The sequence below is a fragment of the Orbicella faveolata genome, unplaced genomic scaffold (genome assembly GCF_042242905.1).
Source record: "Orbicella faveolata isolate gen_17 unplaced genomic scaffold, um_ofav_v1 contig_36, whole genome shotgun sequence".
Classification (NCBI taxonomy): domain Eukaryota; kingdom Metazoa; phylum Cnidaria; class Anthozoa; order Scleractinia; family Merulinidae; genus Orbicella; species Orbicella faveolata.
The window spans coordinates 1,284,026-1,302,317 of NW_028301565.1; the positions used below are offsets into that span (position 1 = coordinate 1,284,026).

General features: G+C 39.7%; 2 protein-coding genes across 3 annotated transcripts; both read left to right on the top strand.

Moving 5' to 3' along the window:
* Position 1: 1 nt before the first annotated feature.
* LOC149101931 (prostasin-like) lies at positions 2-11,135 on the top strand. The gene is made up of 7 exons (XM_089274821.1): positions 2-183; positions 5,214-5,274; positions 5,702-5,893; positions 6,198-6,365; positions 6,716-6,832; positions 7,823-7,925; positions 10,515-11,135. The coding sequence occupies exons 1-7, from the start codon at positions 109-111 to the stop codon at positions 11,029-11,031; spliced, it is 1,233 nt and encodes a 410-aa protein (XP_089130947.1). The 5' UTR covers positions 2-108; the 3' UTR covers positions 11,032-11,135.
* LOC149101932 (CUB domain-containing protein 2-like) lies at positions 11,014-17,837 on the top strand. 2 transcript variants are annotated; one of them, XM_089274842.1, is made up of 6 exons: positions 11,014-11,137; positions 12,297-12,448; positions 13,287-13,491; positions 14,233-14,375; positions 15,011-15,398; positions 16,078-17,837. In XM_089274842.1, the coding sequence occupies exons 1-5, from the start codon at positions 11,110-11,112 to the stop codon at positions 15,224-15,226; spliced, it is 744 nt and encodes a 247-aa protein (XP_089130968.1). In that variant the 5' UTR covers positions 11,014-11,109; the 3' UTR covers positions 15,227-15,398; positions 16,078-17,837. The 2 variants fall into 2 exon arrangements, with proteins under 2 accessions (XP_089130968.1, XP_089130969.1); XM_089274843.1 differs by lacking the exons at positions 11,014-11,137; positions 12,297-12,448 and adding an exon at positions 12,464-12,914.
* The last annotated feature ends 455 nt before the right edge of the window (positions 17,838-18,292 follow it).

Sequence of the window (18,292 nt, forward strand, 5' to 3'; positions counted from 1 at the left end):
TTCACTTGGCAATTTGACAACATTACTTGGACAGCTTAGTTAGACGACTTTAGAAACGATCGAACTTTAAAGACGTGTAACTTAAAACCTAGCTCTGGCGCGGCGTGGATGAGGTCTGATAGATGGAATACCTTTAGAGTTAATGCAGATAAGCTGTCCAAGATGTCCTCCGCTTGTTGTAAGGTATGTCTTTCGGTCTTGACCGCTGTCGCTACTACGAGTGAGAGGACTTCCCTTTGGGCTTATTCCTTTTGTGCAGACTAAGGGTAAGCAACATTTCAAATATCTAGGAGGAGGTCGTTTTCTCTCTTAAACCGAATCATTTTAAGTTTTTTTTTAATATTCCAAAGAGATGGCTTGAAAGTTGTTAGCTAGTCAAACGCACAACAGACAACACTTGTACATTTCATAATAAATGCCGACTTGACAATATAATCGCCGTTTCAGTGTAGTTTTCCGTGGTTTCCTTTAGACGACGTCGCCATGTGCAAGTTTTACAATGTTAGGCAGTATTTCCACGCCGGGAAAACTGAGTTTGCTGCTGTTATTTAATTCAACTACGCGAGGTGACCTAACGATTAAGGAGGTAACGAAATACGACGGCGACGCCGAGGACAATTTCGACTGAATCAAACTGGCTATAAGCCACTGAATTTGGAAAATAAATTATGAAAGGGTGTTATGAGGCATTGCTCATTAAGGAACTACCCGTGATGTGAGGGCAGTCTAGCTTTCGAACAAGCCCATAAAGCCTTTTTCCATTCAGGGTTGTGTTGTGATATTTGCAAAATGAAAAAGTTCAACGTTAGGAAAATGTTTGTTACTCAGGCCTGCCTACACGTTTTACATTACATGTATCTGTACATGTCTTTCTTGAGGGTGGTAAAGGGGGGGGGGGGGGTATAGATCACGTTTCACGGAAAATAAAGCAGCCCTTTCACAATTCACGAAAAATATAACATTGGCATTTCACGCTTCACGGAAAATAAAAGAGAACGTTTTGGAAAATCACGGTTCACGGCGACTATTGAAATCACGATTCACGAGGAAACAAATGGCTATTTCACATTTCACGGGAAATAAAAAGGGCCGATCACGGGTCACGAAAATACCCTTTACCACCCTCTTCCTTGTGCTGTAGTCAAAAACGGCAAGATTATTTTGTTTTGTGAAAAGTGAGGTATAGACTGAACGAAACATTTGAGCCTGCGGTAAGTAAATAAATCATTAATATTTTCGCACTACGGTATTTGATGTACAAGTGGCGCAGTGTGATAAGCATTGCATGGCTCGTTATGCTAGACATTGGAAGTTCGAACCCTTTTGGTGATTACTAATTATGTTTCCTTTTTGTCTTCATTGTTTGTTCTTTTTCCGTCAAGAACCCATTTACCGAACGGTAGCGTTTGTCTTTCCGTTTCTTGTGTTAAAAAAGCAAATTGTCTGGAGCCTTTAATCATTCGTTTGTATCGATTGCTTTCGAACTCACAAAGACTTTCCCTGAATTGAATCGCTAAGCAAGAACAATAAGTATCTTCCTTATAATGAAAAAATTGTTATACCTTCTACCTCTCGAAAATAACTAATTTGAAACGCTGCAAGCGACTGTAAAACGGCCTTAGACGGCTGACGTTCGAAACCCGGCGGAGACTCCTATATGAAAAGGTTGCGGATGCTCGTCGTTTCGGGTACAAATCAAGGATTCTGGTCTCACTTCAGTTGTTGATGAACGGGTGGTGAATGGTCCTTAAAAAACTCTGGGTCTCGCAAAATGTTAGTCGAATTTCACGGGTCTCGCCGTCTCGTGTTTTAGCGGTTATGTGCGTCTCGCAGTCTCGATTTTTATACAAAGCTGTCTCGGAGTCTCGATGTTTCGCAAAGCTAAAGGGTTTCAAAGTCCCGATTCGTTCGTTTACCTCAGGTTTTATAAATGACGCCTCTATAATTGACATTGAATTTCAATGAAGGAACTTACAAATTTCCGAGAAAAAGTTAATCCTAACTTCTCCTAAATATCAATTGTCTGAATTCCACAAAAAGCTACAGAACATCTTGCAACGTCCGTGTTGGCTCCAGTAAAACAGTTATTTTGTTCTCCGATATCATAACGTAGTGTGTTATAATTGAATTTCCAGTTCCAGCCAGTTTGAGGAAGCTGGCTAAAAGGCTGCACAAGCTCGCTCTAGCTCTCAACTAAATCTGGGGCCCGAATTTTAAGAGTCTGAACGTCTTGCGCTCGCACGTCAAACCCTTTGAAGTCTCGGTCTCGCAGAGGAAAACGCTTGTCTCGCCGTCTCGCGCAGTCTCGCATTTACCATTCGCCACCCCTTGATGACGAATCGTCACCACTTTTAGCTGTCAAAGTATCCTTTAAGATGCAATCGAGGAAATAATAATAAAAGAAACGTTCTCATTTAATTTCTGTTTTCAGGCTTGATTTCCGCTGTTCTCTTGAGTACGCGAGTCGGGTCTACAAGTGTGCGCGGGATCCTTTCTTTAACAGTGGCTAGTAATCAAACCTATTCTGTTTTAGGCGGTATCTTTTAGGGGTCTAATGAAGCTCAACAACGTCCACATTAGTCTCCCTTAGGAGTTAAATTCAACTTGTCTGACGAGCATCCCTTGCCTTTTCACATGGGAGTTCCCCCGGGTTTCCAAATGTCTAACGGCAAGTGAAGGAGTGAAGGAGTGAATTGAAGGAGTGAAGAGTAGTATAGGGCGCTTAAATGACCGGTAACCAATCAGAAGCCGAGAAAGACAATAGGCTATTGTTTGGAGAGCAATGGATTCTATTGCTCTCCAAATACACGATGGCCACCACAAATTTCAGCCAATCAGAAAGTGAGTTGGGATCATGTGACGTCACCAAGATGGGGGCGCCCACGAAAGTGCGGCCATGTTGGAAACAGCTCACTAGCCTCGACCGAGGACTGGGATCGGTCTTACCGATTTCCATGGCGACACAAATCACGCCAGGGTCACGCAAGAATGTCACGCAACTTCAAAATCGATACTTACAGTGTCCTGTGGTCCTAAACGGCAGATGTCCGTCCTGCAAGCGCCATGATGAAGACTGCGAGACTTGGGTCCTAGGTCTGACTATAGGGTGGCTGTCCCAAAGTATCATGGGACGATGACCTCATCGGTATCCAATTAGAATAAATTAAAACATTGGCTCCTCCCCAGTGACCTCTCTTAAAGAGAGCATTAATCGAAACATCACACAATGTCAAATGTCACGAACTTTAATATCAAAACTTTTGTTAGAAGTTTAAGCATTTAAACTGTGGTTAATGAGCTCTGTAGTCTACATCATAGCTGTCATCTAAGGTTGTCACCAGTTCTGTTATCTTCCCCCTATTAGCCATTGTGCAATAACCTTAGGTCAATGTCCAATGCAACCCAATAATTTTACCATATGGGAGATCATACGACAAAGCTCCCAGTGATTTTTCACCATGCTCTCATGTGATTTCAGCGTGCTATACCCCTCCCAACTCCCTCAATCCCCAGTTAGTAAAATCCCATTGTTTTCTGACCCTGTCCCAGTTGTGAGCTAGTATTCAAGCTAGGCCGTTCTGGATGGTATTATCGTACCATCTGACCTATTGTCCTCCCAGAGGGGCACCCCTCTTCTGGTCCATCCTATGTTACTTCCAAGGAAATAGGTCCGGATTTCTCCAGTATGGTGCCACCGTACCATCTGACCTATTGTCCTCCCAGAAGGGCACCCCTCTTCTGGTCCCCTTAGTAACATAGATTCCCCTAGAGACGCCGCTACTCTGGGGGAGATAAGCTCTGTCTTCCCTGCCACCCATGTTTTGCCACCATAATCAGTGTTTTGTTTCTGTTTCCTGTATCTACCCAGCAAAAGGGGAGGGTGGGTTGCAATGTTGTTACCCATACAAATATCCTCGCTGGTGCTGTTAGATCTGCCCCTCCCTCTATGTGGGTGTGCTTTAATAATTTATACTAAATTGCACACCAGCAGGGTCTCATTAACGCTAACATTACAAGATATGACATCATTGTCATGTTCATCGAGTAAAAAGACTGGTTTCTGTCGGCATCACACAAGTTCAAATGAACATTTGATTAATGTCCAAAACGTTTGCGCTAAAATTACAGAAAGCTGGCCATTGTGTCTCAAATAAGATAACACTATTAAAAAAATGGAACAGAAATAATTTTATCTTGCGTGAATGCAAGCTTAGACAAGTAACGAAGGCAAAAATATATAGGGTAAAAGGTGAGAAGAAAAAAATCCAATTGAAATACTTCAAGTGGAAATGAATTGCTAATGGCAGTTTGCAATAAAATCTAAACTCCTTGATCTCGACTATTCCCTTGAGTAAAGCATCATTCAAAGGAATCTTGAACTGTTGTTTTGCAGAGGACGGCTAAGAAATGTACAAAGACTTATAACGCACGTGCACAGCCGTTGTTCTACTTGTTAATTCTTTTGTTTTGTGGCTTTCTCGTCGCTGTTGCCGTCGTGGTGTGCTTAAGCTTCCTGTTGTCTTGCAGAGAACGGCAAAGAAATGTACCAAAAATTATAACGCACGTGCACAGCCATTGTACTGCTCATTAATTCTTTTGTTCACTGCAGTTGCCGTTGTGGTTTCGTAAATTCCCTATTTAGAGACGAGGGCGCGGGGGGGGGGGGGGAGGGGGAGGTGTGGGGGAAGTGACGTGTCTTATCGTGATTAAGTAATTCGGTTACTGACGAAATATTACCACCAATCAGCGACACACAAGTTACCGCGAAAAAAGTGTTCAGAACGGCGATAAAACGATCTCCACGTATGAGCTAGATGATCGAGGCAAATTAAAATTGCTGAGCTTAAAAAGACCTCTGGTTTGTTTACGTTAGAGTGTGGTAAGCACCAACCCTGCGTCCTATAGGATTAGTTTTGCTCTATGTTAATCTTAGACTAATCAACGAAGGAAAAATAACATTAAAAATATCGATAAAATAGATAAAATAGTTTAAAAAATAAGGTTTAAAAATTTTCATGTTATTTTGAAAACATAACAAATTTGCGCCTGTGTAAATGATGTCAGTTTCGTGAAATATTGAAGTCAAAGAATGATCGTATCAAGCTCACACAAAAATTCGCCAAGTCAGTACCACGGAGTCCTTCCACATGGACTTCCCGCTCTTCCCTTCGTACCCAAAAGATTTATTTATATTTCCCGTGTTTTCCTTCCAGGTGCTGTTGTGTTTATTTGCTGTTACGTGGATATTCTTGCCTCAAAGTTCTAACGGCGCAAGTAAGATTAAAATGAAATGAATGAAGTTTACTTAAAACTTAGAAAATTACTTGCAGCTGGACATGAGGCGATAAAGTCCTTAGCTAAAACCCTGTCCTCACGTATTTGTTTGAAAACAAGTGTGTTTTTTTCTCCGGATTGGCCTTTCGACCACACCTACAGCTGTATCAGCTGGAAAGAATAATCAAAACCGCATCTTTTTAGAAACGCTCTCCAGAATAAAGATTGGACGGATGAAAATAGACCTTTTTTTTTTTTTAAAAAGAGATGGCGTCAGATTGTTAGACTTGGACTGATTCAAATGCGAACTGCCTCTGGTACTCGGTCAGAATTTTGTCTATAAACGACACTGTTCTATTACAAAATAAAGTGAATAAAATTCACTGGTATGTGATAAGGCAGCGTTATAATTCGAACTTCGTTGCAGGAAATGATAGACGTTGCAATGATCTACTTCGGAGACTGCTGAGAAACCCGCCAAATAACACCAAGATCGCTATAAACATTGGACTGTCTAAAGCGAGATATCTCTGCCACGAAGGATTTAAGCTGGTTGGCAAGAAAGTGCGAACTTGTAAGAGAGGAAAGTGGAGAGAAAGAGTAGAACCCAAGTGTTTAAGTAAGTTCAAATGAGAACTTAAAATTCCATGTTACATTCACAATATTCAACGATTTTGAACGAGTCTTACAAGAACAAGGAATTTCAACAGGCTTTACTTTTTTGTGCTTTTCGTGAGGAGATTAGGTCTACAGGAAGCACTAACGATGCATTGATCCATAGACCTTGTAAACTACCTTCACCAAATACTAACAGAGTTCACGTTTAGTCAGGATAATAATAAAAGATTAGAAACTGCAGGAAAGTATATTGATGCAGCACTCGTATTTGTTTTTTTTTTTTTTCACTGTGTTCTCCAAATCAGAACCTTGTGGTAAACCAGAAGACATTCCATACTCCAAAGTTGTTGGCTCAAGTTTTAATTTCAATGACCAGTTAAGATACCAATGTATAAAAGACTACACGCTAATTGGACCCAGATTGAGGACCTGTGGTGACGATGGAAAGTGGTCCGAGGCCCCTAGATGTGAAGGTTAGTCATGTCCTTTCATTTGTCTGAGAACCCTTATGAATCTTTTTTCACGCGAAACGTTGTTTTTTAAAATTATTTTCGGACACTCCCGTAGCAAGGCTCCTACCTTTTTCACCTTTAGACACCGTTTGGCACTGTTTGCAAGTGTTTAAAGCTAAGAAAGGAGGAGATGCGGGTGAGTCAGGGATTACTGGATTAAGGGTGGAACCATTACAAAGCTGCGGCGACTTCCTGTATCAGTGTTTAGGATTTTGTAAAAAGTACACCCTCACTGAAGGTTGATAACATTTGCTAATAATGTAAGTACGTTCACTCACAACATCAGCTAAGCTAAAATATATTTCTTACAGAGATAATTCCCTGTGGCCAGAGCTCAGTATATGCTAAGGCTAGGATAGTTGGTGGAACAATTTCCCAAAGAGGAATGTGGCCTTGGCAGATTGCAATCTACAGAATCAACAAAACTGGTAAGTTCCCACTCCGTACTCTTGTAGAGTTGGTAAAATGATCACGCTTAAATCATCACGGATATAGGATATATGGCGAGAAACTAAGAACGAATAAAAAACTAAGCCAGTGTTAAAAAATAAGGAATGGTTACGCTGGTGCTAATTATAAATACATACAAGTGGAGATAAATATGTAGAGGGAAAAACCTGGGCCAGGGATCTTCCGTACTGGCCGAGAGACTTAGGGTAGACAGATGGCAGAGTTTGTCCACTACAGCTACACGTGTAAGTAAACCGAACTAGGCCAGCGAAAAAAGGAATCATTTTTCTGTGCTGTTTTTATTGCTGTCTAATTTCGTAGAGAATTCTTCTTTGCTACCCTTTGTTACCCTCCCGCTACCCTCTACCCTCTCTACCCTCTCTACCCTCTTTTGAACATACTTGGAGTGTCAAACAGACGTCATAAAGTCGCTAAAAACCGATAAAAATGTTAAACAACAGAGAAACAACAACAACATGATATTAAGTGTAAATTCTGGGAGAAACGTATACTTGAAAGGTTGGTTGGACGCATATCGATATGCCTTAATGTGACAGCGTGATGCTTTTAGTGAGTTTATATATATATATGTGCTAAATGTCTTAATGTGACAGCGCGATGCTGTTAGTGAGTTCATATGTGCTAGATATCTCAATGTGACAGCGCGATGTTGTTAGTGAGTTCATATGAGTCAATACGTGGCTGTGTAGCCGCGCGAGGCGGTTCCAGTCGATACACTCAATTTGACCCTTGCTCACCATAAAGTCTCCAGTCGCTCAGTGGTTAGAGCATCCGACTAGATCACGGAGGGTCGTGGGTTCAAATCCCATCTGGGACTCGGATTTTTCCGAGCATACGTTTCTCCCAGAATCTACACTTATAAAACAAAAAACTACAACAACAAAAAAAAACCTCGCAGTTTTCGCCTTAACTAAGTTACACGATTAGACGTTTTGTTGTGTTTTTAGTCCCTCAGTTTCATTGTGGTGGTGCGCTTGTTTCTCGTCGGTGGGTTTTAACCGCAGCCCACTGTTTCTATTCGCGGAGACTGTTCACCGGGAATGCAAATCTGTAAGTGCAAATATTTTAAGTACAAATCCAAATATATTGAATCATGCAGTATTGATATGATCCGAAATTGGAAAGTTGAGGATTAACTTTACCGTAATTTAACGTGCAGTAAAATATCCCACAAATTTATTTGTGAGCGTTAGCCATGGAGGAGAAAGACTGCATAGAGCAAAGAGATTTCTCTTAACGCTACCTCAAGTCGAGTTGCTTTACTTACGGTGATCTAAACCCTGATCCAATCCCGAAGTCTTGGGCTCGAATCCCGCTGCTTTGAAAAGAAGGTTTCTTTTTTTCTGTCTTGTCTATTTTCCCCAGGGCTAACGCTCAGAGAGACGTTTCTGGGTTATTTTCATTTTGGGGGTCAAGTTCGGACACGTTTTGCCACCCGATGTTGTAACGTACCATCCAACATCCAACTGGCAGCATGACCAGACGGGTATGTGTAACATTTTGCAACAAATGCTTCGTGCGTTTGGCCGGAACTTTAAGAGTTACCTGTCGGAATTGACGCACCTCTATGAAATTCAGTCTCGTTTCTGTCGAATTACAAAAAAAATCAAATTTAAAGACTACATTAGAGATTACAACAACGAATACAGAATCAAAACCGAGATGTCAATCACGAGTAAGGAAAATAATGAATGGAAATCACGAACTGCAAGACATGAGAACTCGAAATATTTGGATGTTTTATTGCGACAAAGCAAGATGCAACTACATGACAATTTATTTACTTGCTTGCGCATTCATAAGTAAATAAATATGAATATTTTACTTTCGCACAGTTTTCCATTGGCAAATCGTTCAGCCCTAATTCCCAACATCAAGCGAAACTTAGCGAACAAACTAGATTCTGATAAGTTAATAAAGATGGTAAATTTTAAGCTTAAAATTTTATGCTTAAAATTCACCATCTTTATTAACTTATCACTACTCACGATGACTTCGATAGCGTTGATCCTAGCAGTATGCAGGACACCTGTCATATATGAACTCAGTTAAATGAGATAACTAGATTCTGTTTATGTGTGGATGAAAAGCGTAAACGTATAATAAGCCCGGGGAGGAGTACTTTGGGAATTTCTGGGTGGGTATGTGCCGCTGTGACCCTGGAACCCTTAGCCTATACCAGAGCTAGTTCAGCTGAATTTTGCTAACCTATACTAGAGTAAACTCCCCGAATCCCCCCATCTGTCGACACTGTTGAGGCTGATTTGCGTAAAGTTAAACTTGCCGATTTGATTTTTTTATATTTTTGAGTGGCAATTTCTAGTTTTCTTCCTCCAGATAAAACCTTCAACCAACCAGTCAGTTTTGTGAAAAATGATACCCTATTCTAGACCCAAACGCTCTGATTTACATACCCTATCCTAGAGTAAACTGCTTGAAAACCATACCCTTCACAGCGGCACATACCTATATAGCCCATATATGGCAGTGTTCTCCCCCCCCCCCCCCGGGATAATAAGAGAAATTTGCTTCCCGACTGCGGGAAACAGGCAAGCCAAAAACTATTTACTAATAACCTGAGTTGGTGTGAGTTAATCAAAAAGACAGGAATGCAATCCGTATGTTATAACATACTTTTATAAGTTATTAAGCTTTAAGTGAGTGATTAATAATGTTTGAATTAACCAATATTAATTGAATTACTTAATATTAGTTGAAGTTTATAATACCAAGGAACAAAGTCGCCTTGTCTCTTTAACTCACTCACGTAGCTAATTGCTATTAGCAAACTTTCCCACAGTCGATTTGTAAAGCCAGGAAATTTGCGTATGTATGGAACTTTAAACCGCAATTCAAACCTGGTCTAGTTTAATTAACTTTTTTCGGTTCTTCCTTGTTAAAGTGACATGGACCTTTAACTCTACTTGATAAAAATGAAACTTGTGTGATTATTTCAGTAGGTTTAGGGTTTCGCTTATAGTGTAAGTTTGTTAGATTAAATACGTGAGCGTATGACCAAAGGACGGAGTAAGTCCTGGTTTCCGATACCATCGAACAACGGTACGTTCTACATTGAAATTAGTGCTTAGCTTACCTTTGCAGAAATATTTACTCTTTTACATAATATAGCTTTTGTTTATCACTTGCTGCTGATAAAATTAGGATCACGTTCAATTTAGGTTAAAAGGCATTTTGCCCAGCCAGAGCTGTGATCGGTACCAAAATCTACAATCTATAACTTAGTTTTGGGTTGGCTTTTCTTAGACGCTCGGTTTAACTCGTCATTTCCTTAGTTTCTAATTTGAGTTCGAAGCACGTACTTGGGTATCAAAGAAGCTACTGTTTCCAATGTTCTCATTCATTCTTAACAATTTACGAATTAACCAACCACAGCTCAGTGTGTGGACGCAATACGAGCGAACTTAAATGCTAGTCAGTTTGGCTCGAGTTAGTTAGTTGATTGCTAGCTACAGCAGAGAGAACACCTCCAATAAACCAGTTGCCGAAAAAGTGAAGCAGTTTTCTTGAGCTACCCTCCCCGTTACATCTGCCGTGTAACACGTATTTAATTTCAAGAGGCTATCACTGTCTCTCGGAAGATTGTTTTTTGTTAAATGAACGCATTCATTTATCTTTCAGTTACCTTATTAAAGCCGGCGACCACAACTTGTCGGTGAACGAAACTTTGCAGCAAGAAATTGTTCTCGAGAAGATTTTCGTGCACCCACGATTTAAACCGAATGGTTTGCCATTTTTTGATGGTGATATAGCTCTTGTAAAACTCAGCCAGGAAGTGGAACTTAGCAAGTTTGTTCGAACAGTGTGTCTTCCAGAAAAGAGTGAAGGAGATCTGGCAATTCCCAAAACAAGAGGCACTGTGGCTGGATGGGGAGTAACACGACCCCTACGTCGAGGCGAATACACCCAGTTAAGTGAGATATCCAAGGTCCTTCGTCACGCTTCTTTTCCAATTCAAAGCGACCAGCTTTGTATAAATAAATCAGGTATTCAATTTAACACAACGACAGCGTTTTGCGCCGGAGACGGAAGAGGAGGAGAAGACACCTGTTCGGGAGATAGTGGAGGAGCGTTTGTTCGGGATGTCAGTTCCAGTTTGTCAGATTCTAAATGGGTCGTGATTGGTGTTGTCAGCTGAGGAAATGGCTGCGCACAAAAGGATCAGTATGGATACTACACCAGGATTCATCCATTCCTTGACTGAATTAGGAAAACTATGAATGAAAAGAAAGAACCAGCAAATAGTGACTACCACTAATGCAATAATGCTGTCATGAAACAGAACCAAAAAGAACAACAAAAACAGAAAATAAAGAACAACAACTGAACGAAACAAAAGATAAGTGAAAAAAACGTTCTCCGTAACGTTTAGTCGAGAAAATATGATAACTAAAATACTTATTTTTTTTTCAACTTGCAATAACACAAGGGAAAACAATGCTTACTTACAACACTAGCTCTATTTACATTATATTGCTCTTGTTATTTACACTATTTAAATTAGAATATCTAAACGACTTACACTACTTACAAATACAGTTACACCACTTACACTGCTAACAAATAAAGTGACGACAAGGGGCAAAGGAAAAAAAGAAGAAAAATAGATAGTTATCATTACAGCTTGAGGTTGTACTATTGACACATAAAAAGCAGACCAAAGGCATGTAGTACATTAAAGGTTAAAATGAGTTATGTATCTGACAGGAGATTAGAAATATACACTAATGGGTAGGAGATGGATACCGATAGGTATAGAAAATGTGATCTAAAATATTAATTAAATCCTCATATATCCTGTAAGAGGTTTCCATTTCTTTGTGCCTACACTTTTTGTTTCTATTTCATATTGCGATTTTAGTGTGCATATGAAATGCATAAGATTTGGATGATCATCTTTTGTTTTAGCGAGCTATATCTGATATCGTGCTAAGAGAATACTTAAAAAATACTTAAAGTTGCCATAAGGAACTCGGAAAGTAATTTAGCAGATGCCTGTTTTTACTACATCTGTAAATGAAATACAGTAATATTAGGTGGTGTACACGTTGTTTTTGTCTGAATGCAACACTATTTTGTGCCGGTACCCAGGCACCAGTGCTCGGACACCAAGTGTGAACACACCCTTAGTTATCCGGTAATAAATGCCCGCTAAGTTTTGCTTTTAGCAATTTTGCAGTACCTGTTTTATCTGCTGATCAAATGAAGACTGATTGATTGAACAGTTTAACTATTTGGCACTTTTTTTGAAAACGATATTATGTTTTATGAGAGGTGTTTGAAATTACAGGCTAGGTTAATACTGAGAAAAAAAGGTCTTCAGAAAGTAAACAGCCTCCGGGTTGTTTCGTTTAGCAGTTCCACTTCTTTTTTTTTTAATTACGAGTATTCTTATTATTTCAGTTCGGAGCCAGTGTGGTGGAGATCTAACAACTGAATCTGGAGTAATCACAAGCCCGAGATTTCCCTCCAGCTACCCTGATGATGCCAACTGTGAATGGAAGATTGCCGTCGACGATGGCTCTCGCATAACACTGACATCTGTTATGTTTGAGGTACGAAGTACATGGCTGTCTATCACAAGGACGGAAAACAGTAACACGTGCGGAAATGGCTTTAAAACGGCGTGAAACTCAACGGTTCATTTCATTCCAATACATGTAATTCTGCGTTGTTCGCAATATCAATTAACGGAGCTCACCCACTTGACTGTAGAATATTCCTGTGAATAATCCCAACCATCCTTTGATAAACGAGTTACTTCCAAGTTCTCTGATGTTTCCATGACGTCCATATTTCCGAATCACAGTCTATATTTTCTTGGCATTAAGCCCACTACTATTCAATGCTTTCAACCTTTTTTTTTATTACACGTGCACAACTTATTAAATTTAGGAGGCCCAAGAACGTCAGCCAATCAGACTGCTCTTTTGCCTGTCCAATATTCTGTAAGCATTAGACCTGGTACTACCTTGAATGATCCCATGTGACATCCTGAATCTTGATGGTTTTCTCCTACCGGTAAATTATTAGTTTTTTCTTTGCTTTTTCAACTTCCCTTTTCTCTTTCATTAAAAAACGTCAAACTTAGTAGACGCTGAAATCGGCTCTCGATCTCAAATGCGCACTTTTAGCTAAGGTATAATGTTTTTCCAGCCCGTAATTGTGAGATAAATAATATTTCCAGTCGTGCAATGAATCTCTTATTAAAGGGAGAATGTGTTCTAACTCTTATTAAAAAAAAAAAACAACAACAACACAGAAAACACGACAGCTACAATACATCACCTATTTTAAGACCAACACATAGCTATCTACAATAACAACGGGGGAAAAAAAAAATGTTTTTATTCAACACAACTGGTCGGGCTCATAAGAGGTTTTTGATTTTAGGTGGAAGGAGGCAACAAGTGCAAGTACGACTATTTGGGGGTTTCCAACGGTGAAACGAGGGATTCTGCCAATCAAGTTGCAAAGCTATGCGGAACTGAGTTACCAAAACCCATCACTTCTAGTGGCCCTCATCATCTCTTCCTCAGGTTTCGTTCAGATTCCTCAATGGCGTTCAAAGGTTTCAAGTTGAGGTTCACCAAAACAGGTATGCCAATTGGAACAAATCTTAGTGCAATTAGAGGGTGGCCTGAGGGGCGACAACGCGCCGTTTACAAGGGTCTTCATGATTCGCCAAACGAAGCAATAGGTATACAACACAAACAATGCCCCTAGCCCTAAAAACAAAAGAGGTGCAAATTAATAAGAACGAATCAAAATAGGAGTTTTAAAGAGGTGCAGGTCGTCTGGGCCTGAGGCTTTCCCGAGTCTTAACGCATCTAAGATTTTACTCGTGGACCATTCGATCGACCAAAATTTTCTGAAATTCTGTTGTAGAATGGAATGGAAGGAGAAAGACATTTCGAGAGGTTCTTTGCGAGAGACATCGAAAATTTCTTTTTTAAACACTTTAGAGGGTCTCAATGGGGTGATGGCTTTTACGGCTAACGCTAGTAATATTTTGGCTTCTTTTTTACGGCCAACGGTTAATTGATTTTCCTACGTAAAAGTATTTACAAGAGATCTCGAGACTTTCACTCTCGTGGCTAAAGTATATTTCTACAGTTAACACTTTTTACGGCTAACAGTTAAAAGTTTCCAATTTTTACACCTAACAAGTACGGGAAATTTTTGACCCGTTTAACTTGTAACTGTTAACATTATTGAGACTCCCACTTTAGTTACCACACGAGGTTGCCCTTTACATTTATTCGAAAAAAACATTGAATATCACAAATCTTTGTTCGATTTTTCACTTTCATTCACTCGGAATTATTTTATTTTGCAGTACTGAATAACTGTGGAGCTACCCTATCAACTTTATCAGGAGAGATTACATCACCAAACTACCCACGACCTTACCTAACAAAGAGAAACTGTATATGGAAAATCAGTGTCCCGTCAGGAAATCACGTTCAGCTTGTATTCCAAGTAACTAAACTATTGCATTAATGAACAGAAATTGCACCTCAAGAACCTGAACCTCAATGTGTGTTAATTCCTCGTGGAGAAAAAGACTGAAGCTATAATATAATTTCAGGGTTTTTAGTTTTAATTTTAGCAAAGAAACATAAACTGTAGTTCGGGATCTAAGATCGGGAAATGTTTTGGATACTTCCACGGCAACATGTACATTTAAAGATCATTGTTTCGTTTTGACGAAAATAAAACTTTGCCTTGTTTCTACCAGTTATACAAACACGAGCTCAAATTTTGGGGAAATTAAAATGTCGTGGGAAAGCCAACCATAAGTGTTTCACAAGTTCTGACTTGTACTCTCTGCTGGTTTAGATTAATTCCTATGTTATATAATCTGTTTCATCGCGAGAAAGAAAAGAAGATTACACGAAAAAAAGAAAAGAAAAAAGAAAAACAACCAAACAAAAAAAACGTTGTATGTGACCTTCAGGGTCAACGCATCATGAGGCTGTTCAGGCTATCAAGTTCCGAATAATACTCTCAAACTTTTACAACTGTTTTCAAAAACGTGACTGCACCGTTCCCACTAAAAAAAATAATAATAAAAAAAGAAATTAAATATTTGTATTAATGATTTTATTTTCTAGGAAATCAACATAGAAGAAGGGGTGACTGGAAAATGCGTTTATGACTACGTTCAGGTATATTACGGCATAGGCCAGGAAGCGGAGAGCCTGGGAAGATATTGTGGCAAGCAAGATCCAATTAAATTAGCTTCTACAGCACATACAATGACGGTCACGTTTCACTCGGATAAAAGGCCTAACTCGAAAGGTTTCAAAGCAATGTTCGCTGCAAGTTAGTTGTAAACGTCTACTGACTTTGTTTGTCATCTGGGAACTCCCACTCAATGCCCGGAAAAATGTCACGTCCGACGAAGTAGTGACGTAGGGACTATTTAGTGATCAGAAAGTACTATTCTGACGGCACGATAGATAGGAAAATGACATGGGGCGTCTTGGGACTTGGCGTAAGGTGAGAAGTATGTATTACTCCATAATTGTTAGTGGTTGGTTAGCTTGTTTGTCCTTTTAGTTTTGCCTTTCATTTTGGAAATGGCGTTAGTTGTTCCATTAAGACTACAAGGGCTGGGCGATACCTTTCCCACATTTCTTTGTAAAATTATTTCAAGAGTGTTTATCAATCCTCTTTCGTTCCTGATGTCGCACAAGTGGCTTTCGCCTTAGTATTTACATTTTAGTGCCCTCTTCTGTTGTTGATGACTTAGGACCCACGAACTCATTTTAATCAGAGGAATGACGGTTTCATACTATAATAGGCGACAAAATCAGTTGACACATTGTCTTTCAATAGTACTTTTAGTGCACCAAATAACACCGCTCTCCTGACCACTCTTTTTATCGCGCGATAAGGTGCGGAAAAAACCCCGCTCCCCCATTCAATGTTGCTTGTTTGTACCTCAAAATCACAAAAATTGCCGCGCAACATTTTTTGGAGGGAGGGGGGCTGAAAGGACAGCTAGCAGGGCGAAAAGGGACCACAGTGACGAAATAGGGGGTTAATGCGTCAACAATTTTGTCGCCGATTGTAGAACCAATATCATGCACAATCATTGCCTCACAAAAGTCCAGTCAGAATGCAGGATTCTTGTTGGCAAGAGTAATAATCATATGAATGTATGTTACATTTGCAGTTTGCGGAGCTCAACTCCAAGCTTCAAACACCAAACGACAGTTCTTCTCTCATCCCAGTTATGGTGACGACAACTACGGGTCAAATCTCCATTGTTTATGGCAGTTAACAGCTCAGTCAGGTCACGTGATTCATCTACGATTCAAGGAATTTGAAGTAGAAATGGAAAAAGTTTGTGGGTACGATTACGTCATCATTCGTGACGGAAACAATAGTACCGCGCCATTACTGGGCCGAGTGTGTGGCAAAAGACCGGCGGAGTTTGTTTCACCCGGAAATCGAATGTGGATAAAATTTCGAACAGACCTAACCACCAATAAAAAGGTTTCATTGCAGAATATTGGACTTCGTATAAAAGTGATAAGTAGTAGAGAGAGCTGAAAACTGTTCGATTTTGCAGAAAATGGCTATCACGCTAGTGTTCTTATGTAAACTTAGAGAGAATTGTAAGGAGTAGAGAAAATTGCTACATGTGTATGCACATGCCAGTGAGAAAAGTTGCTCTTCTTTGAACCTTGCACACGGCGGCAGCGCCCGCAGTACGAGCTGTAGTCAAAACTGTGCTGTCCTACCGATCGACACGATAATAGCTTTTTTTTCGCAGCTAAGAAAAATAAAGACATTGCTAAAGTTGCTTTGGCTTCTTGTAATAGTTAACCTGAGAATTCTGGGTTTAATTTGGCGAGGAACAGCATATTTTGTTCAAAATAACACAACTATTATCCTACCTGACGACACTCAACGAATTACGAGCGAGTTGCCATGCCGAACACCGGCGACCCATTTTTGGCGCCAAATTAAAAGCTTGGAGACACAAAATGTTTCATATTTTCCACAATTTGCCATCTGATATGGTTTTTGGAATTGTAAATCTCATTTCGTGAGTATTTAATGGCATGTCCTGTGAGAAAAGTGACCTAATTCCAATGCCTTTCCTGTTAGCTTACATTGACGTCAGGACAGTAAAGTTTTTCCCACCTGCTGAATCCTGATTGGTCAGTTCAAATTTCCGGCGCGCAAGCCGTATGCAAGGAAGGTGCAATAAATAATCACCGATAACGTAACAAGTTGTTTATCTATTTTGCATTTGTATTAAGAATTGTGACATTCAGCTTTGGTTGCTTTTTACGCTCTTTTTTTTTCTTGGAAAATCAAAAGCAAACGGAAGTAACGAAAGATGTGAAAAATCAGTAAATAGCTAGTATTGAACTGCGGAAGGTGAAAGTAAATCACTTCGTCTCATTTTTATTAAAAATTGCTTTCAGGTGGCAAATTATCCTGCCACTGTTTTGTTTTGTTTGCGAGTTTTGTTTGTTTTGTTTTTCTCCATAATTGGCGTTAACCTGCAGTAGAGAACACGAATAAGCCGGAAAGTTAATTTCAATTTCATGTGTGTAACAACCACCAGCAAATAGAAAGGCGAGAAAACAAAGTCTGAGAAATAAACTCTTTGACGGTCCATATTATTAAGGCGCTTTTCATTAAAGTGGGTACTCTTAGATCTCTCTTAGGTCACATTTTATGGAAAATAGAAGAGTATGATAATGTTTACTTTGAAAAGTAAGAAAAAGAAACAAAAATTAATTGAAGTGATAATAACTCAGCTGGGGTTATTATAAACTTTCGACAACTAGACTGGCTTAGCTATTTGCAGGTCAGTCGGATAAACTTTTTAACGTATTGCACTAAAGTTTTGTTGCTTTTGTCGTTGTTACTCCTGCTGCGTTGAACTTTGCTTAATAAAGCCGTCAATCAACGGTACACCATGCTCCTGTTACAGATTAAAGTGTTTCTTCTCTTTCCTTTCATCACTACGCTGTAGTTTGCTTTAGTTGGAACTCAGAAACTATATGCAAACAGATTCATGGTCTCCTGATGCAAACTCATACCCCACTGTGGTGTAAGGGGAGAGGGGGACGGGGGGGGGGGGGGGAGGGTTGGAGTCCCTCTGGCCTTTTCGACATGTTATGACGCAAGTATAATGGGATACATATGCAAATAGCCCTGCCGGGGTGACTTCATTCAACATGGCGGAATTTTTCACTATAATTTTCGCTTTTTACACGAAAATTTAAAGTTTCTCAACTTTTTCGACATCTTAGCAAGGAAAAGGTGCTTTATGCATCATTATGTTGGTTTTGCAACTACCTCTGTCTGGATTAACAGTCTACAATATCACATTATAATTACAATATAACATTATAATTATTTCGTAT